An 18,392-nucleotide genomic window follows, 5' to 3' on the forward strand; every position below is an offset into this window, starting at 1 on the left:
AATGTTAGAAATTCTAATGGGAAAGGACACCCAAGACAATACCGGCACTTGACCACTTTTGAAAAATTCATACTTTGCAGTGTGGTGAATCTATGTATGGTTCACACCTAAACTATAACACAACTGTTACAAGTTACAAACAAAATCACCAAAATATTCCTCAGTCCCCAATATTGAATTGAAAACAAGCAGATCTTGGCTCACAAAACAGATAAATTCCATTACAAGAAAATAAAATGGCACACTGAACTAATAATTCATAATAAAAAAATTTACATAAGAATGAATAAATTGTGTTTGCTATTGAATATCCTTAATTGTATGAAACTGGGAACTGGGCTAATGTGGTATAAAAATAGAATTTCAATAGGTTTATAAATTCATCAAATATATATCACAATTATATTTAATATGCAAAATGCCTTTCCATTTTTAAAAATTCTGATTTGAATATGGCAACATATTTTTATATCCATTGTAATGATGAATGGTCCATCAGCCGAAATACTAACAGCTTTTCTCATTATTCATGACCATATAACAAATAATGTAAATATATCTATGATCTTGTGGATAGGAGTCTGACGTTTTTTTCAATATAGATATTTAATAATGACACTAAAATAGCCTGCAGACTATATAAAACACATTAGTATACGGGTTATTTTTATCAATATTATTACTGGCAGATTAGAACGTCTACAGATTCCTGATTTTTTATCATTAGGCTACTGACAATCGCGATCAAATAAAGTCCAGTTGGCATGGTGCATTTTGGATGAAGTAAAAGCATGGGAATATCACTTTTATCTCGTAAAACCTGTTTAGTGTTTCAAACAATAACAAATCTATGTGTGGTTCGTGTCCCTGATTAATAGGCCCCTACTTTTTTGTTCAATATGTATATATCATCGCTAGCTTAGCGACGCAACAGACAGTACAAAAAGGTATGCTCTTCCACTTAATCATCATATATAGATTGTTTTTAAACGTTTACTCTGATCCTTCTGAGCCGTCTTCAGCTTCTTTTTCGGATTACCACTAGGACTATTCTCAGCGTCGCTTGGCCTTTTATCAGCCATCTTGGAAACGCCAAGCGTTTTTAGGACTCTGAGTATTCTAAAATTTGACACAGTTCCGGAAAACAGTACATTGTAAAAAAGAGTCCGAAAAAATCCGGAGCTTATTTTACAGGCAAATCATTATAAATCTTTAAATGAGGGGAAATCTCTGCAGTTAAAAAAGCAAAGCTGGACAAAGCAAGGAAAATCATAGAGATGACTTCAGGATCAAGAGGGTCTACAGGGTACTACAAAATCTAGAGGGCCTACAGGGATGCCATTTCGGCATCTATAACCTAAAAACAAAACTGTATTTGTCCTGATGACATCAAATGTCCTTACAAATGAAATTCTTCTGTGTTTTATATACAAGATAAAAAGCCTTTTTTCGTAATGATAGGATGCCCCACCTTTGTTACAAAATCTTAAATTGTAAATCTTTTCTAAAATTTAAAACACAAACAGGGGAAATTCAGTTCTGATCAATATGTAAATGTAAAAAGTTACAACAAACTCACATAAAAATGTTTACCGGTAAATGATTTTAAGAACAAGAGTAACAATAAATGGACATTTCCATTTTATAATTTACACATCAATAGAAATTTGAATGAAAATTACCCCATTATGGTTCCACCATACAACAAGTTGTATAATAATACAACAGGAAATATTGAGTGGTGCTCCCTACTGGGTGCATTATTATGACAGACATTTATGGAAGAAGGAATGGGGTTGCCTATGGAGATTTCTGAGAAGTGTCTTGACTAAAGAAAATTTGGAGAAATCAATCATAATTAGTGTTCTCAACAGGCTATCCAACTCTTTTGACAAATTTTCGACCCAAGACTTCAAAATAAGGATATTAGATATTAGTCCCAGACATAAAACTGTCTTGACCAGATTTTATCCTAACACATCATACTGTCTTGACCAGATTTCATCCTAACACATCAAACTGTCTTGACCAGATTTCATCCTAACCCACCAAACTGTCTTGACCAGATTTCCTCCTAACACATCATACTGTCTTGACCAGATTTCCTCCTAACACATCATACTGTCTTGACAAGATTTCATCCTAACACATCAAACTGTCTTGACCAGATTTCATCCTAACACATCAATCTGTTACTGCCCAGGCTAGATATCCCTCTATTACAGTGTGTATATATAGTCTTGACCATTAGATATACAAGGTGTCACTATTGATATCCCTTGCCCAACAGACAAGTCAGGATAATTATGACACTACACAAATCAACCAAATCTGGAATAGCAGAATCATAAACACTTGTCCTTAACACTGCAGAATAATGACTGACCGATACATTTATCTATTGGCAAATTTTCAAGACAATGTCTTCTGCAGTAATCATTCAGATATAGGCAAAACTGGCATCACTTTGATATACATGTATGGGAGACAATTTCATCTCTACTTATAGTCAATGAATAATGTATCACAAAGTTCTGCACATGCACCATGCTTTCAGTACCAGATAGTAGTCAGATCACTGTGTAAATAAATCAATATACATGTAACATGTATGGCCAGCCAGAAATGTTCTTCACACCTGATATAAACCTAAATTACTGAAACATGTAAAATATAGATCAAATATGGATTTAGCGAAACACTGAGTCAATCAAGCCTGAACTGTGATCCAAAATGACAAGTCAGTTTCATTGGTCAAACACTTTATTGTGATGAAAGTAACCCAAGACTGTAATATTCACCAGTGTGAGTTAAAATCTTGCAACAAGCAACAGATGTGAAAAAAAACTTCAAAAGAATCCTGAATACTATAATGTAGCTACCAACAGACCATAATCCATGTTAACATGTTAAGCCTAATTGTCAGAAAACATCAGACCTGCAAGCAAGTATTGGGTGCCTTCCTCAAAACTTACCCGCCACAGTGACACACCGCTCTGGTAAATTTGTTTCCTTGGACTTCTGAGATATCTGTATGTATGCTCCACTTTCTTCCTTGATCTGTTTAATATAGTTGCCTCCTTTTCCTATGATCATCCCAGCCGTGCTGTTTGGTACTAAAACCTTCACCTGCAACAAGGAGGGATGTTGTCGTTATTGCATGTCTGCGAGCCATGTTGCTAATAGTCCCAAGCTTTAATGCAAGGCCCAGTGCATGTTCTTGTTTCATGTTATTTCCTTATTTATTGCTTCTATACCCAACTTTAGGGTGACTTCCTAGCCATGCAGACCACCCATCATATTTGTTTCAAATACTGTATGAAGTCTTCGTAGTAGCAAACAATTACTGACTTGGACAAACACTCTTCATGTTAAAACGATGATGACTCTCTGGGCACATTGAAATCTCTTTGCCAAGATAATTTTCATTTAGTTTAAATATCTACCGAAACAATCAATGAGCACATATATGTATGAAGTCTTGGCAGCTGATTCGTGGATGATATCTTGGACAATAGTGTCTGATCCTTGCAGAACTGCATGCAACCAATTCTAACATTTCTTGTTGTCACTTTCTGCTGCTTATTCATAAATAATCAACGCATAAAATTCAAATTTCAGCCAAATTTCAGAGTTTGACTCATTTTCATTTTTACAATTTGAAATTTTGTGCTGTACTGAAACCAGTACTCCTACTTACTGAAATAAACTGTGAGCCTTCTAGTATTTTGGACAATAAAGTCAACAAGAAAACCAAATCAGGTTATAAACTCACTTGTCTATGTCTTTCAAAGTTTTTGTTTGTTTCTTCTGGTTTAGGGTTGGGATCAGGCTTTTCTCTGATTTTTTCCATGATGAAATTCTGAACTCTTCTAACGGCTTCTATTCCACCCATTATGAGGCATACTCTTTCTGTTGTTCCTGTAAGAAATACAAATTTTAATTTAATATCATCCACATATAGGACACAATAGATATTAGCTTCAATATTCTTTGGGGTTTAATTGGGGGGGGGAATTAAGGTATTGAATGTTTTTGTTACTTAATCCCTTCTCCATTGTCCTAAAAGCACTTATTACAACATTTCTCTTTAAAATTATAACTTCAACTGTAACCAATTTCCTCCCATATAGACTAAATATTCGCTCCAAAGTTATCATTCCAGTAAATCCTCCCCCTCTCACCCACCATTTTCCAGACAAAAGCTCATTTCCAAGGTTGGATTTTTCATCAGTGTATACTATTGCTAGGTCTCCTGGGGTGGGGTAGTATACATATTGTTGTTAGCTATTAGGTTTCTAATTGAGGTTGGGTATACACATATAAACATATCTTACAGAAGGAAACTATTTGGTCCTATGGGGTGGGTAATAAACATGTTTAATGTCAGGGAACCATTTCATCCTCTAAAGTGAGGCATAAGCATGTTTTAGCATAGATGTACAAGCATAGATATAGTGCATTACAACATATGAAGGTTAATGATCTCAAAACACATTAGACTAAGCCCTTGTACAAATGAGATTAATCTGGCTACCAGCGAGCGGGCATGTGTTCAGCAGTGTCAGGTATATAACTACTAAGTATACAAGTCCTGTATGACCTTCAATACACATTATTGATCATAATATAATCAAAGAGACTTCCCAACCTAGTCCTTTACTAAACCTATAACACACCCTTACACAGACTGATTGGAGACAGTTGGAGACACAGCTCATTACAGTGTATGTGTGTACACAGCTACAGTCAGAAAAGAGTTGTTTCCCTTGACTCACAGACCATCTCTTACAAGTATGTATACATACATACACATAGTTAGGTATAAACTGCCAGGTGTGTGTACACATATACCTGTCCTCTATATCCAAGCAATAGATAAATACCTGATAGTGGTCTATAAGAGATATATACAGGTAAGCATTATTTCAAACACTGACACATATACACCTAATACAGCTGGTGTCTTTCAAGCGATAATTCTGAATGACTACAATGCGGGGCCCATGTAGAAATTAAAGATTTGAATAAATCCAAGTTCCTTCAATTCTCTGTACAAATTCCTACACCTTTTTCTCACATCCATTATAAATGTATTGACCTATCTTTCCTGTAGTTACAATATGGGTATGAGGGTGAACCTGTAATTTTATTGGTATAAAACACCAGTTCATTTTATCTTGTCATCACTGACTGATGTCTTTATTTTGAAGGTACATTATCAAAATCATGTGAGGCAAGTGTCATCCTAATACTTCCTGAATCTTTCTAAGGGAATTCAAAGGCCTCACTATCTCTGTATAACACCACTTTATGAACTTTAAGCTTTTGTGTGACCCTATGATCTATACACATTGACGTCAATATGACATTAGCTGTTGTGTGGCCCCATCATCTGTACACACCTAGTTCATATGACATTATCTGTTGTGTGGGCCCATCATCTATACACACTGACATCAATATGACATTAGGTGTTGTGTGGCCCCATCATCTGTACACACTGACATCAATATGACATTATCTGTTGTGTGGCCCCATCATCTGTACACACCTAGGTCATACAACATTGTCTGTTGTGTGGCCCCATCATCTGTACGCACCGACAACAATATGACATTATCTGTTGTGTGGCCCCATCATCTGTACACACTGACATCAATATGACATTATCTGTTGTGTGGCCCCATCATCTGTACACACTGACATCAATATGACATTATCTGTTGTGTGGCCCCATCATCTGTACACACTGACATCAATATGACATCTGTTGTGTGGCCCCATCATCTGTACACACTGACATCAATATGACATTATCTGTTGTGTGGCTCCATCGTCTGTACACACTGACATCAATATGACATTATCTGTTGTGTGGCCCCATCATCTGTACACACTGACATCAATATGACATTATCTGTTGTGTGGCCCCATCGTCTGTACACACTGACAAAAATATGACATTATCTGTTGTGTGGCCCCGTCGTCTGTACACACTGACATCAATATGACATTATCTGTTGTGTGGCCCCATCGTCTGTACACACTGACATCAATATGACATTATCTGTTGTGTGGCCCCATCGTCTGTACACACTGACATCAATATGACATTATCTGTTGTGTGGCCCCATCATCTGTACACACTGACATCAATATGACATTATCTGTTGTGTGGCTCCATCGTCTGTACACACTGACATCAATATGACATTATCTGTTGTGTGGCCCCATCATCTGTACACACTGACATCAATATGACATTATCTGTTGTGTGGCCCCATCATCTGTACACACTGACAACAATATGACATTATCTGTTGTGTGGCCCCATCATCTGTACACACTGACATCAATATGACATTATCTGTTGTGTGGCCCCATCGTCTGTACACACTGACATCAATATGACATCTGTTGTGTGGCCCCATCATCTGTACACACTGACAACAATATGACATTATCTGTTGTGTGGCCCCATCATCTGTACACACTGACATCAATATGACATTATCTGTTGTGTGGCCCCATCATCTGTACACACTGACATCAATATGACATTATCTGTTGTGTGGCCCCATCATCTGTACACACTGACATCAATATGACATTATCTGTTGTGAGGCCCCATCATCTGTACACACTGACATCAATATGACATTATCTGTTGTGTGGCCCCATTGTCCAAAATGACAAATTTTATTTCAATCATGCCATTACTTTGCAGTTTCCTGTCATACGGATTTGCACCATGACTGGCTAGAGACTAGTTGTTGAGAGTAAGTGTAACATACTTAAGTGATAAAGTAGACATATAACAAAGCAAGTTTTCAAAACTTCCATTAGCAATGAAGTATAATTAACTGAAAATTTTTGATGAAATGAAACTTTATCCCTTTAAATCTGATTTTAAAATTCTGTAGACTAAAAAAATAACTAATAATAATATTTGTAATATATAATGTGATCCTTCATGTCTAATTACCGTAGTTGTTATGACAGAAATATTTCAGTTTTTAAATTGATTTCCATGACTACAGAGTATACAACTTACAGCTAGGTTTTAACTACTAATCTAAAACAGTTTTACCTTGGACGAGCTACTGTTTGTAGAGACTGACTATACTTTTTCATGATTCCCACATTAATTACCTTACATTTCCCTTATAAAGTGTTTTACTGTTAACAGCTTATGACAATATACTTTATCATACAGTTTAATGTACACATACAAACATATGAAAGTGTGTTCATCTTCATGTGTATTAGAATAGTGACATGTGTCTAATATGATGCAATATCACATCATATCATGTTTATTCATAAAACTCTATGTCCTTAACACCTGTGTCGGTCAAAGTGAGTATTGTCAGATACAGAATTTTATATCGCATTAAGTTTGCCACTTTCCTCAGCACTCCAGCTGATATCATAAACATTAAACATAGAAATGTTTTCTTCCTATTTTTAGGAACAATAACAATGACCTTCGGTTTAAAACAGCTATGACAGCTGTAAGCCTGTAAAAGTCTATGGAAACCAATGTGTGGCTAGACAAATGGCCATGTGTAGTTACTAAAAGCTAAATGTTCACTCAAATTCCCTCCCCAAAATATGTGAGACAAAGTAATCACTCAAATCCCCTTCTCCAAAACTGTGAACCAAGTTGTTCAATCAAATCCTCTTCTCTAAAACCATGAACCTCATTGTTCACTCCTATACCCTGCCCTAAAACTTTATTCACTATGATCTTCACTATTAAGACAGAGGTCCATGTGGGTGGAGTAGGACATTAAACTCTCACCCAATATGCTGATGTTTTACATGGAAACTAAAGAGTAAGGTCCCTGAGGATTTCTGAAGTATCATTTTAAATGTTTAAATTTTCTTTCAAAAGCCAATGTTCCAATACAAATATTGTGTTGTCTAAAACAACTAAATCAGAGTAAATCTGTGCAACATCTGCGACAAGTGATCAGCAGAATCAGGACAAGTGGAATCAGTATCTCTGGAAATGTTAATTATGCTCCAGCAGGATTAAGACGATTTTACCCTGTGTGAACACTAAATAATTAACTCTAATCAATAGCTGTCTGAAGGAGAAGCTGGTGAATTTTAACCTGGTGTCTTGTGGATTTGCCAATTCCATTATTGATGTTTCTCAGTCTTCAAATTATTCAGCATGAAATTATCAAGTGACCTTGTTGAGCTGCCGTACACAATACAAGAATGAACTGTGTTACCTCCCCTTGTGACCACACCAGCCATGCTCTTGTTAAAAAGTCCCCCACGGCAAATCCTGAATAGCCTCCCTTGATGTATGCATGTTGCTTTACATCCTGAAGATACTGTTGTTGTAATTCAAATGGTAAAGAGTACAGGACATCTATTTTTTATAGAACTGATGTTCTCATTATCATGAGAACCGAAGTGTGTCAAAAGTAACAAATTGTATTGAATGACAAGGAATCATTTCAGCGTTAACATTCACCACGGGAGAGCTCTAGGCTTCAATGAAATTATCAGCATAGACGACTACAGCTAGTTTATTAGTCTCTTCACTAGAACTGTCCCTGGGGTTCTGTACTTCAAAACAAGGATACAAGATCATTTACACTGTCGTAATTTTCTTACTTTGGTCAAATTGTCAAGAAATGAAGTCGGCTTTTTTTAAGTTTTATTTTTTGCATATTTTATGAATCTTGCACAAATGCAATATGTATGTATTTTTACTTTGTTTAAAATTAAATGCAGTAAATCTACAATACCTTCATCATTATTCATTATCATATCTGGTGACTACCACTTATTAAATTTAAGCTACAAATATCCTTTTCAAATTCAAATAGAACCTAAAAAAACTTCCATATTGAATAAAAAAAAATTGTCCCATCTTTTCTATTCTTTCCTTGCACTGATCTTAATAATTATAGGAAATTTGAAAATAGTGATATATATCTTAAACTATCAAATCCATAATGGTTGCCTGTCAGCCATTTTGTCCTTATCAGTCCCGAAATCAAAAGAGCAGAACTAGGGACCAAGAGGAATCTAAACATATGAAACGTGAGAGAGATTCATTCAGTAATAAAGAACACTTAAAACAAAGTTTTCAACATGGCCACCTGTCAGCCATTTTTTTTTTTACCTGATCAGTAACAAAATCTAAAGGACACAACAAATAGGGACCAAGAGGAACCTAGCCGTCCAGTATTTCTAAGGAAATAGTGATATAAAGAAATATATAAAGACTGAGAATGGATAATAGATGCAGGTGACCTTAACCCTTAAAACCCTAAAACTCCTCACAGCAAACTGATTTCACAAATCCTAAAAACTGCAATTATTTTATAAATGAACTTGAAATGACATTCAAACAAAAATTTCAAAATGATCAGAAATGTGTACATGATTATTAACAACAAGTACCTTGGGGTTCTAATGATAGTAAATACCTTCATTGTAAGGGTGGAGTAAGAGAATACAAATGTTTCCAAAGAGTTGTGTGCCTGTTAATACCTTCACATTGTCTCTCCATCACCATTTCCTTCCCACTAACCAGTAGCTGTCTGTGTAAGGATTGCCCAATATATCATCCATAGGATAGTATGGACACTTCCTCACAGTCTAATTTCCTAACCTACTCCTGGACAACTACAAATTGACATCCCCAACAACTTGATAATGGAGAGTTGTATCAAATGCATTATAACAGTCACACCTCCTTCTGAACGTTCTTAAGACAGGATTTGATCATGGAAATCTCCAGACTATCCTAGATTCCAGTTCTACTGTAGCATTATCTTATGCCTGCATTGCATTAGCTTTTGAGCTCAGGGGGTTGAGATCTTATCATGGTTTTGACAAAGACTATGTCAAGAGCATGGGAAAAGCAAGGACAGACCAATGGTGCTGGTTATCATGGGGCGGTGCAGATTTCACATCTCCCAGACTTAAATTGTTGATTCTAGGAAGAGGGAGTGCAGTGATGGACAGATTGGTTAAGTTTGTGAATCCTGGAGAGCACCAACGCTGGCACTCTGCCAGCTACTGCCAATTTTGGCAAACAGACACACAGCAACCCATCCTGGGGCTCAAGTCCTGGAAAATGTATAGAATACGTAGAGATTCTTTCTGGTACGACTTTTTCACAGGTAACACTATTGGATTAATACAGTTATCTTGTGACATTGATACACAAGGTATTATTCATAAATACCTTAACAGTGATATACTCAGACCTCAACTTGACAGAAATTCTACATTTTGACATGTACATGATCGTCCATCAAAAACAATTCCAGACAGAAATGATATGTCTATTTGGCAGATATGACTCAATTAACCTAAAAACAAAAGTAATCACATCATACTAGTATAGATATATGCTTCAGTAGCTTTATACTGCTGAACACCTGTCACTCAGAATCATGAAGGTCTACATTTACATGCAACCTTACCCTTCCCCACCCTACAGTTACAGGTCTATCATCTTTATATTCCTCATTCCTCCACCCCTTGGTAGCCTCACATTTCCTCATTCTTACACCCTTGTGATAGCTACAAGTTTCCTCATTCCTACACCCTTGTGATAGCTACAAGTTTCCTCATTCCTACACCGCTGTGATAGCCTCATATTTCCTCATTCCCACACCCCTGTGATAGCTTTAAGTTTCCTCATTTCTACACTCCTGGGGTAGCCTCAGCTAATCTCATACTCCCATCCCTGGGGTAGCCTCAGCTTTTCTAATGCTTCCATCCCTGGGTTAGCCTCAGCTTTTCTAACTCTCCCATCCCTGGGGTAGCCTCAGCTTTTCTAACTCTCCCATCCCTGGGGTAGCCTCAGCTTTTCTAATGCTTCCATCCCTGGGGTAGCCTCAGCTTTTCTAACTCTCCCATCCCTGGGGTAGCCTCAGCTTTTCTAACTCTCCCATCCCTGGGTTAGCCTCAGCTTTTCTATTTCTCCCATCCCTGGGTTAGCCTCAGCTTTTCTAACTCTCCCATACCTGGGGTAGCCTCAGCTTTTCTAATGCTTCCATCCCTGGGGTAGCCTCAGCTTTTCTAACTCTCCCATCCCTGGTGTAGCCTCAGCTTTTCTAACTCTCCCATCCCTGGGGTAGCCTCAGCTTTTCTAACTCTCCCATCCCTGGGTTAGCCTCAGCTTTTCTAACTCTCCCATCCCTGGGTTAGCCTCAGCTTTTCTATTTCTCCCATCCCTGGGTTAGCCTCAGCTTTTCTAACTCTCCCATCCCTGGGGTAGTCTCAGCTTTTCTAACTCTCCCATCCCTGGGTTAGCCTCAGCTTTTCTATTTCTCCCATCCCTGGGGTAGCCTCAGCTTTTCTAACTCTCCCATCCCTGGGGTAGCCTCAGCTTTTCTAACTCTCCCATCCCTGGGGTAGCCTCAGCTTTTCTAACTCTCCCATCCCTGGGTTAGCCTCAGCTTTTCTATTTCTCCCATCCCTGGGTTAGCCTCAGCTTTTCTAACTCTCCCACCTGGGGTAGCCTCAGCTTTTCTAATGCTTCCATCCCTGGGGTAGCCTCAGCTAACTCTTCCCTGGTGTAGCCTCACTCTCTCCCATCCCTGGGGTAGCCTCAGCTCTCCCATCCCTGGGTTAGCCTCAGCTTTTCTAACTCTCCCATCCCTGGGTTAGCCTCAGCTTTTCTATTTCTCCCATCCCTGGGGTAGCCTCAGCTTTTCTAACTCTCCCATCCCTGGGGTAGCCTCAGCTTTTCTAACTCTCCCATCCCTGGGTTAGCCTCAGCTTTTCTAACTCTCCCATCCCTGGGGTAGCCTCAGCTTTTCTAACTCTCCCATCCCTGGGGTAGCCTCAGCTTTTCTATTTCTCCCATACCTGGGGTAGCCTCAGCTTTTCTAACTCTCCCATCCCTGGGGTAGCCTCAGCTTTTCTAACTCTCCCATCCCTGGGTTAGCCTCAGCTTTTCTATTTCTCCCATCCCTGTGGTAGCCTCAGCTTTTCTAACTCTCCCATCCCTGGGTTAGCCTCAGTTTTTCTAACTCTCCCATCCCTGGGTTAGCCTCAGCTTTTCTATTTCTCCCATCCCTGGGTTAGCCTCAGCTTTTCTAACTCTCCCATCCCTGGGTTAGCCTCAGCTTTTCTAACTCTCCCATTCCTGGGGTAGCCTCAGCTTTTCTAACTCTCCCATCCCTGGGGTAGCCTCAGCTTTTCTAACTCTCCCATCCCTGGGGTAGCCTCAGCTTTTCTAACTCTCCCATCCCTGGGGTAGCCTCAGCTTTTCTAACTCTCCCATACCTGGGGTAGGGGTCCACTGCAGAATTACAGTGTAATCAACATCATCACTATGCAGTCTGAGAAATAGACAGGATAGAAAATCTATTTGTACCAAAGTAAACAGGTTGTGACTGGCAATATAAATATATACCACAAGTAAACAACCCCTGTAGTATATATTTACAGGCGTTCAAACATAAACATGGGAGATTTCAATTTAAGAGTAGTTATCATGGTAAGATCAGCTGATACTGTATTTGTTCTGATAAGCAGTCTGCACACTAAACAAAGGGATGATGTGTTATGGCCACAGTTATGACTGACTATATATACTCTCCAATACAAAATAATGAGAGAATTAATTGTCAGGTTAATATGAACAGATAGGAAAACAATAATGTGTTTAAGGGTTGTGAAGGCGAAAAAATAATAACATTTTTCGGTAAAACACAACACTTTACAAGTTCTAATTTTCAAGGTATAAATTTTTCATATAATATCTTCAAAAGCTATGAAAACAATCATCTCTTCTGTATGCGAACTAAAAAGGTGTTGGTCAATAGGCTAAATATGCTGCAGTAACAGGAATGAAACTCTTGTTAAAAACCAATAATAGTGGGCAAATCTTGAGGTTTTCTTTTTCTGTCTCTCTACCTTAAAACCTTAAAAAAACCCCAGCTTGCTTAACTTGATTAAATAAGAAGTTTGGTTATAGTTACAGAGAATACTTAAAATGCATGCATAGAATTTTGTCTCCCAGTCTATAATGGAATTTGGCAAGGTATGCGAAGACTTTCATTCCCAATGTGTAAGGCTAATTCAATATAATGGTCTGTTATTAGCATATGAATGTGGTATTGATCTGAGCATCACCTATGGCTCTTCATGCTCTCTTCACCGATGTCAAAAGCATGACCTATTAAAATTCTTTTTTAATGTTTAATCAATAAGCATTTCTTATAATGCCAGCAGAGTACAGATTTAGGAAAACTACTGAAATACTGTTGAGACAAAATCAGACCCACAGCTGTAATGCATCTTCATTGTTATTCTGCCAGCATCTCTTCAGTCAAATCTTCATGCTGAGCCTATGGGATGGGTCACCCATGAGTCAATGGGATGGATGGGATGGATGGGAAACCAACAGGATGGATAATGAACAAATGGGATGGGTGGTGAGACAATGGGATGGGTGGTGAACCAGTGGGATGGGTGGTGATCCAATGGGATGGGTGGTGAGCAAATGGGATGGGTGGTGAGCAAATGGGATGGCTGGTGAGCCAATGGGATGGGTGGTGAGCTAATGGGATGGCTGGTGAGCCAATGGGATGGGTGGTGAACAAATGGGATGGGTGGTGAGCCAATGGGATGGGTGGTGATCCAATGGGATGGGTGGTGAGCTAGTGGGATGGCTGGTGAACCAATGGGATGGGTGGTAAGACAATTGGATGGATGGTGAGCTAATGGGATGGGTGGTGAACCAATGGGATGGGTGGTGAGCTAGTGGGATGGGTGGTGAGCAAACTGTATGGCTGGTGAGCCAATGGGATGGGTGGTGAACTAATGGGATGGCTGGTGAGCCAATGGGATGGGTGGTGAACAAATGGAATGGGTGGTGAGCCAATGGGATGGGTGGTGATCCAATGGGATGGGTGGTGAGCTAGTGGGATGGGTGGTGAACCAATGGGATGGGTGGAGAGACAATTGGATGGATGGTGAGCTAATGGGATAAGGGGTGAGCTAAAGGGATAAGTGGTGAGCTAGTGGGATGGGTGGTGAACCAGGTGTAATAGAAAACATGAAGACAGAATCAAAAGAGTACTTACCTGGGTAGAAGTCATTTGCTTTGGACATTTTAACTCGGGCGCCAGCTTCCTTCTGTACTTGGGCAATGGTTTCCCCACCCTTCCCGATGATAGCTCCAGCGGCGATGCTGGGGACGAGAATCTTGAGGTGTATGTTGTCCCCTAGAAAGGGAAAGAAATTCATAAATAAGAAGGCATATTAGTTTTAATGTAAGAAAACTACTTATTAGTATACAGGCAGGGTATATACTCTGCGAGAAGTCTGGTGGCCATCACCAAAAGTCTGGCCCAAAGTCAAGGAGTGGGCTTATCAAAGGACAATGAAATGGCATTTGTTTGTAATTCTTATTTTCACATATCGATTAAGAAGGGCTTATTACCATATTAAGTAATAAGCAACATTTTAATATCATTGTTTCACTACTACCATCTTTATTTTACAAACGAAGTTTTTCCTTTCACTGGAAATGATGTCGAACATACCAAGGTTTTAAAACATAAATCTATGTAAGCACTTTAAACTATGATCTCACTCAATCCAAAAATCAAACACAAAATCTGCAAAATACTCAAAATTCCTGATATACAGCACTTCATCTCCACCAGTATTTTGTCAGTCTTCAGTGTGAGATTTCATGATAGCCTGGTATCACTCAATATAAAAGGTAGCTTTTCTAAAGATTCATATATATAATGATACATGTGTCTCCCAGACAATCCTGATAGAAATGCCATGTGCCTGTCAAATTACCTGGACAAGGAATTTCTCACCTACAAAGCCATCCTTATTTTGTCGTATGTCACTATTAAAGACAAGTTCTCATATCTTTATCTTAATAATGATATAAATATCTAAAGATAGTGTATATCTTTACACAAGTATAAGTTTATGTCATGGTTATGTTGATAAAGACTGCATAAAAACGTTTCTGATACAAGCTAAGAATTTCAGAATAACCATATTGTACCATTTTTGTTGACAGTTTTGACAAATAATTTCCTTTCCAATTTATGATCAGTCAGTCAATCCAAGTTTTCGAATGATTTCAATCTAGAATTTCCTAACACTGCAGTAATTACACCCAAGCATAATAAAATAGTGTCAGTTTCAATCCAATGTGGCCATCTTGAATTATAATGAATGAAAAAATATTCAGAAACGCCATAATTAGAACAATTATCACTGATCAAGAGACAAGATTTCAACAGGTGTTAGTATAGGAAATGACTGATTATAAGGTAACAGAAATGGGTAGACCATGTTTCACCTCATCAATGAACTATATTGAACAATCAATGGTATATTGTTCTACCAAAGAAATATGTATTCCTGATAATGACATCAGAGTGGCAGAGTAAATGATGGGCCGACACACATGAGTGAACACCCTACACACATACAGTTGTCGTGAAACACTGCGCCTCTTGTGTCGACCGTGACATGGTCAGCCTATGTGTATTGTACAGTGTGGATCAGGTAGTGTTAAATGCTGAATCAGCATTAATACAATGACAGCCCACACCAGTCACACTCAACAAATAACAATGACTTAGAAAAATAATGACAGGTTTCTAAAGTCGAACCAATATACTGTTTTTGTCTACGCAAAAACATAAATTCTGCATCCTTAATTGTGCCCACTCGCACGCTATCACAGAATGTTGTATAGGTTTGTTTAATTCTTTTAACCATTTCCCAATCCACAACAGTACCAATTAATCCGATCAGACAGTGCTAGATTAAATACTACTACATTCAGCTGATTTTTCTATGTTATATATCACAATAAAGTCAAAATAATATCATTGAGTACCTGTACTAAATTTGACATATGACCGTTTGATTCTATTTCACAATGTAATTTGTTGTCACTAAACTAATTTAAATACGGAAATATCGCAAAATACTGTAGCCATGTTGTGTTTGATCTGGTGTAAATCAATACCAACTCCAAGTGAACCAGCATCAGCAGCTACCAACAGTCGTGTTTTATGTCTGGCAAAACGCTTAACACCTCCACATCGTAGCTTCATCTTACTGATATTTAAATATTGCTGTATCAGAAGGGTTTTCATCAAGCACTTTATTTTCACTAGAGATCTATATTTGCAATCATTCAGAAGACCGTTTGTTTGCTATTTAATTCAGTAACTTTAATGTAATAAGCAAAATAAAAATAAATTACTATCAATTTTGATCTTGGTTTATTCCACTATAAAACTTTCGGATTAGATTTAAGTTTAAAAATTAAAAAACACACAAAAATTAAGGTTATTTATAGTATAAATTGAAGAAATGCAACAGACCTCCAGAAATGACTACATCTGATGTACAAACCATAATCTTACAACATTACACGATAAACATTACTACAAGAACCCAGGATAAAGATAATGAGAATTCCTACAACCTTTTACTAACTAAACAAGAACCCAGGATAAAGATACTGAGAATTCCTACAACCTTTTACTAACTAAACAAGGATAAAGATACTGAGAATTCCTACAACCTTTTACTAACTAAACAAGGATAAAGATACTGAGAATTCCTACAACCTTTTACTAACTAAACAAGGATAAAGATACTGAGAATTCCTACAACCTTTTACTAACTAAACAAGGATAAAGATACTGAGAATTCCTACAACCTTTTACTAACTAAACAAGGATAAAGATACTGAGAATTCTTACAACCTTTTACTAACTAAACAAGGATAAAGATACTGAGAATTCCTACAACCTTTTACTAACTAAACAAGGATAAAGATACTGAGAATTCCTACAACCTTTTACTAACTAAACAAGGATAAAGATACTGAGAATTCCTACAACCTTTTACTAACTAAACAAGGATAAAGATACTGAGAATTCCTACAACCTTTTACTAACTAAACAAGGATAAAGATACTGAGAATTCCTACAACCTTTTACTAACTAAACAAGGATAAAGATACTGAGAATTCCTACAACCTTTTACTAACTAAACAAGGATAAAGATACTGAGAATTCTTACAACCTTTTACTAACTAAACAAGGATAAAGATACTGAGAATTCCTACAACCTTTTACTAACTAAACAAGGATAAAGATAATGAGAATTCCTACAACCTTTTACTAACTAAACAAGGATAAAGATACTGAGAATTCCTACAACCTTTTACTAAACAAGGATAAAGATAATGAGAATTCCTACAACCTTTTACTAACTAAACAAGAACCTAGGATAAAGATAATGAGAATTCCTACAACCTTTTACTAACTAAACAAGGATAAAGATACTGAGAATTCCTACAACCTTTTACTAACTAAACAAGGATAAAGATACTGAGAATTCCTACAACCTTTTACTAACTAAACAAGGATAAAGATAATGAGAATTCCTACAACCTTTTACTAACTAAACAAGGATAAAGATACTGAGAATTCCTACAACCTTTTACTAAACAAGGATAAAGATAATGAGAATTCCTACAACCTTTTACTAACTAAACAAGAACCTAGGATAAAGATAATGAGAATTCCTACAACCTTTTACTAACTAAACAAGAACCCAGGATAAAGATACTGAGAATTCCTACAACCTTTTACTAACTAAACAAGGATAAAGATACTGAGAATTCCTACAACCTTTTACAAACTAAACAAGGATAAAGATAATGAGAATTCCTACAACCTTTTACTAACTAAACAAGAACCTAGGATAAAGATAATGAGAATTCCTACAACCTTTTACTAACTAAACAAGAACCTAGGATAAAGATACTGAGAATTCCTACAACCTTTTACTAACTAAACAAGAAACCAGGATAAAGATACAGAAAATCTCTACAACCATTTACTAAATGGGCCTTTAAAGGTCAACATTTTCATCATTAGATTTCTGAGATATGATAAAATATATCCTGATCTAGACTGCGTGCAACAAGCACCTGTTCTTGACCTCCTTCAAACTTACGTAAATACTGCAAAGTAGAGATGTACAGATAACACTGCTCCAGATAATACAATACACAACAAACGATAAAAACTTTATCTGAAGATACCGTATCCTCACATACGTTACATTACTTCTAAACGTTTATACTAAAACATACAAATAGATTTATCATAGATACATAAATAAGATATAAACCAATATACAACACACTTTATATACTTTTAGATAATTACAAAATTAATCTTGCGTAAGATATAAAATACAATGTTACTAAACGGCACATAAACTGCACTAGTTTGTAAATGATCCAAGAGCTTTATAGAAAGTTAATCTAAACATTCTGAAATTATTTCAAAACCAAATATTGTGCTTTATTTACTGTAACATGGAAACTT

General features: G+C 37.1%; 1 protein-coding gene across 4 annotated transcripts in view; it reads right to left on the reverse strand.

Moving 5' to 3' along the window:
• LOC132554375 (RNA-binding protein Pasilla-like) overlaps positions 1-18,392 on the reverse strand; it is a 61,340-nt gene that overhangs the window by 9,136 nt on the left and 33,812 nt on the right. For all 4 annotated transcript variants that reach the window (XM_060218682.1, XM_060218679.1, XM_060218683.1 and 1 more), the window contains 3 exons: positions 14,082-14,222; positions 3,776-3,921; positions 2,976-3,129 (listed from right to left, as the gene is read on the reverse strand). In XM_060218682.1, coding sequence (XP_060074665.1) covers positions 2,976-3,129; positions 3,776-3,921; positions 14,082-14,222 — 441 coding nt within the window. The remainder of the gene's footprint in view (positions 1-2,975; positions 3,130-3,775; positions 3,922-14,081; positions 14,223-18,392) is intronic.

The sequence above is a fragment of the Ylistrum balloti genome, unplaced genomic scaffold (genome assembly GCF_031769215.1).
Source record: "Ylistrum balloti isolate Yb309-2 unplaced genomic scaffold, AGI_CSIRO_Ybal_v1 Utg370398, whole genome shotgun sequence".
Lineage (NCBI taxonomy): Eukaryota > Metazoa > Mollusca > Bivalvia > Pectinida > Pectinidae > Ylistrum > Ylistrum balloti.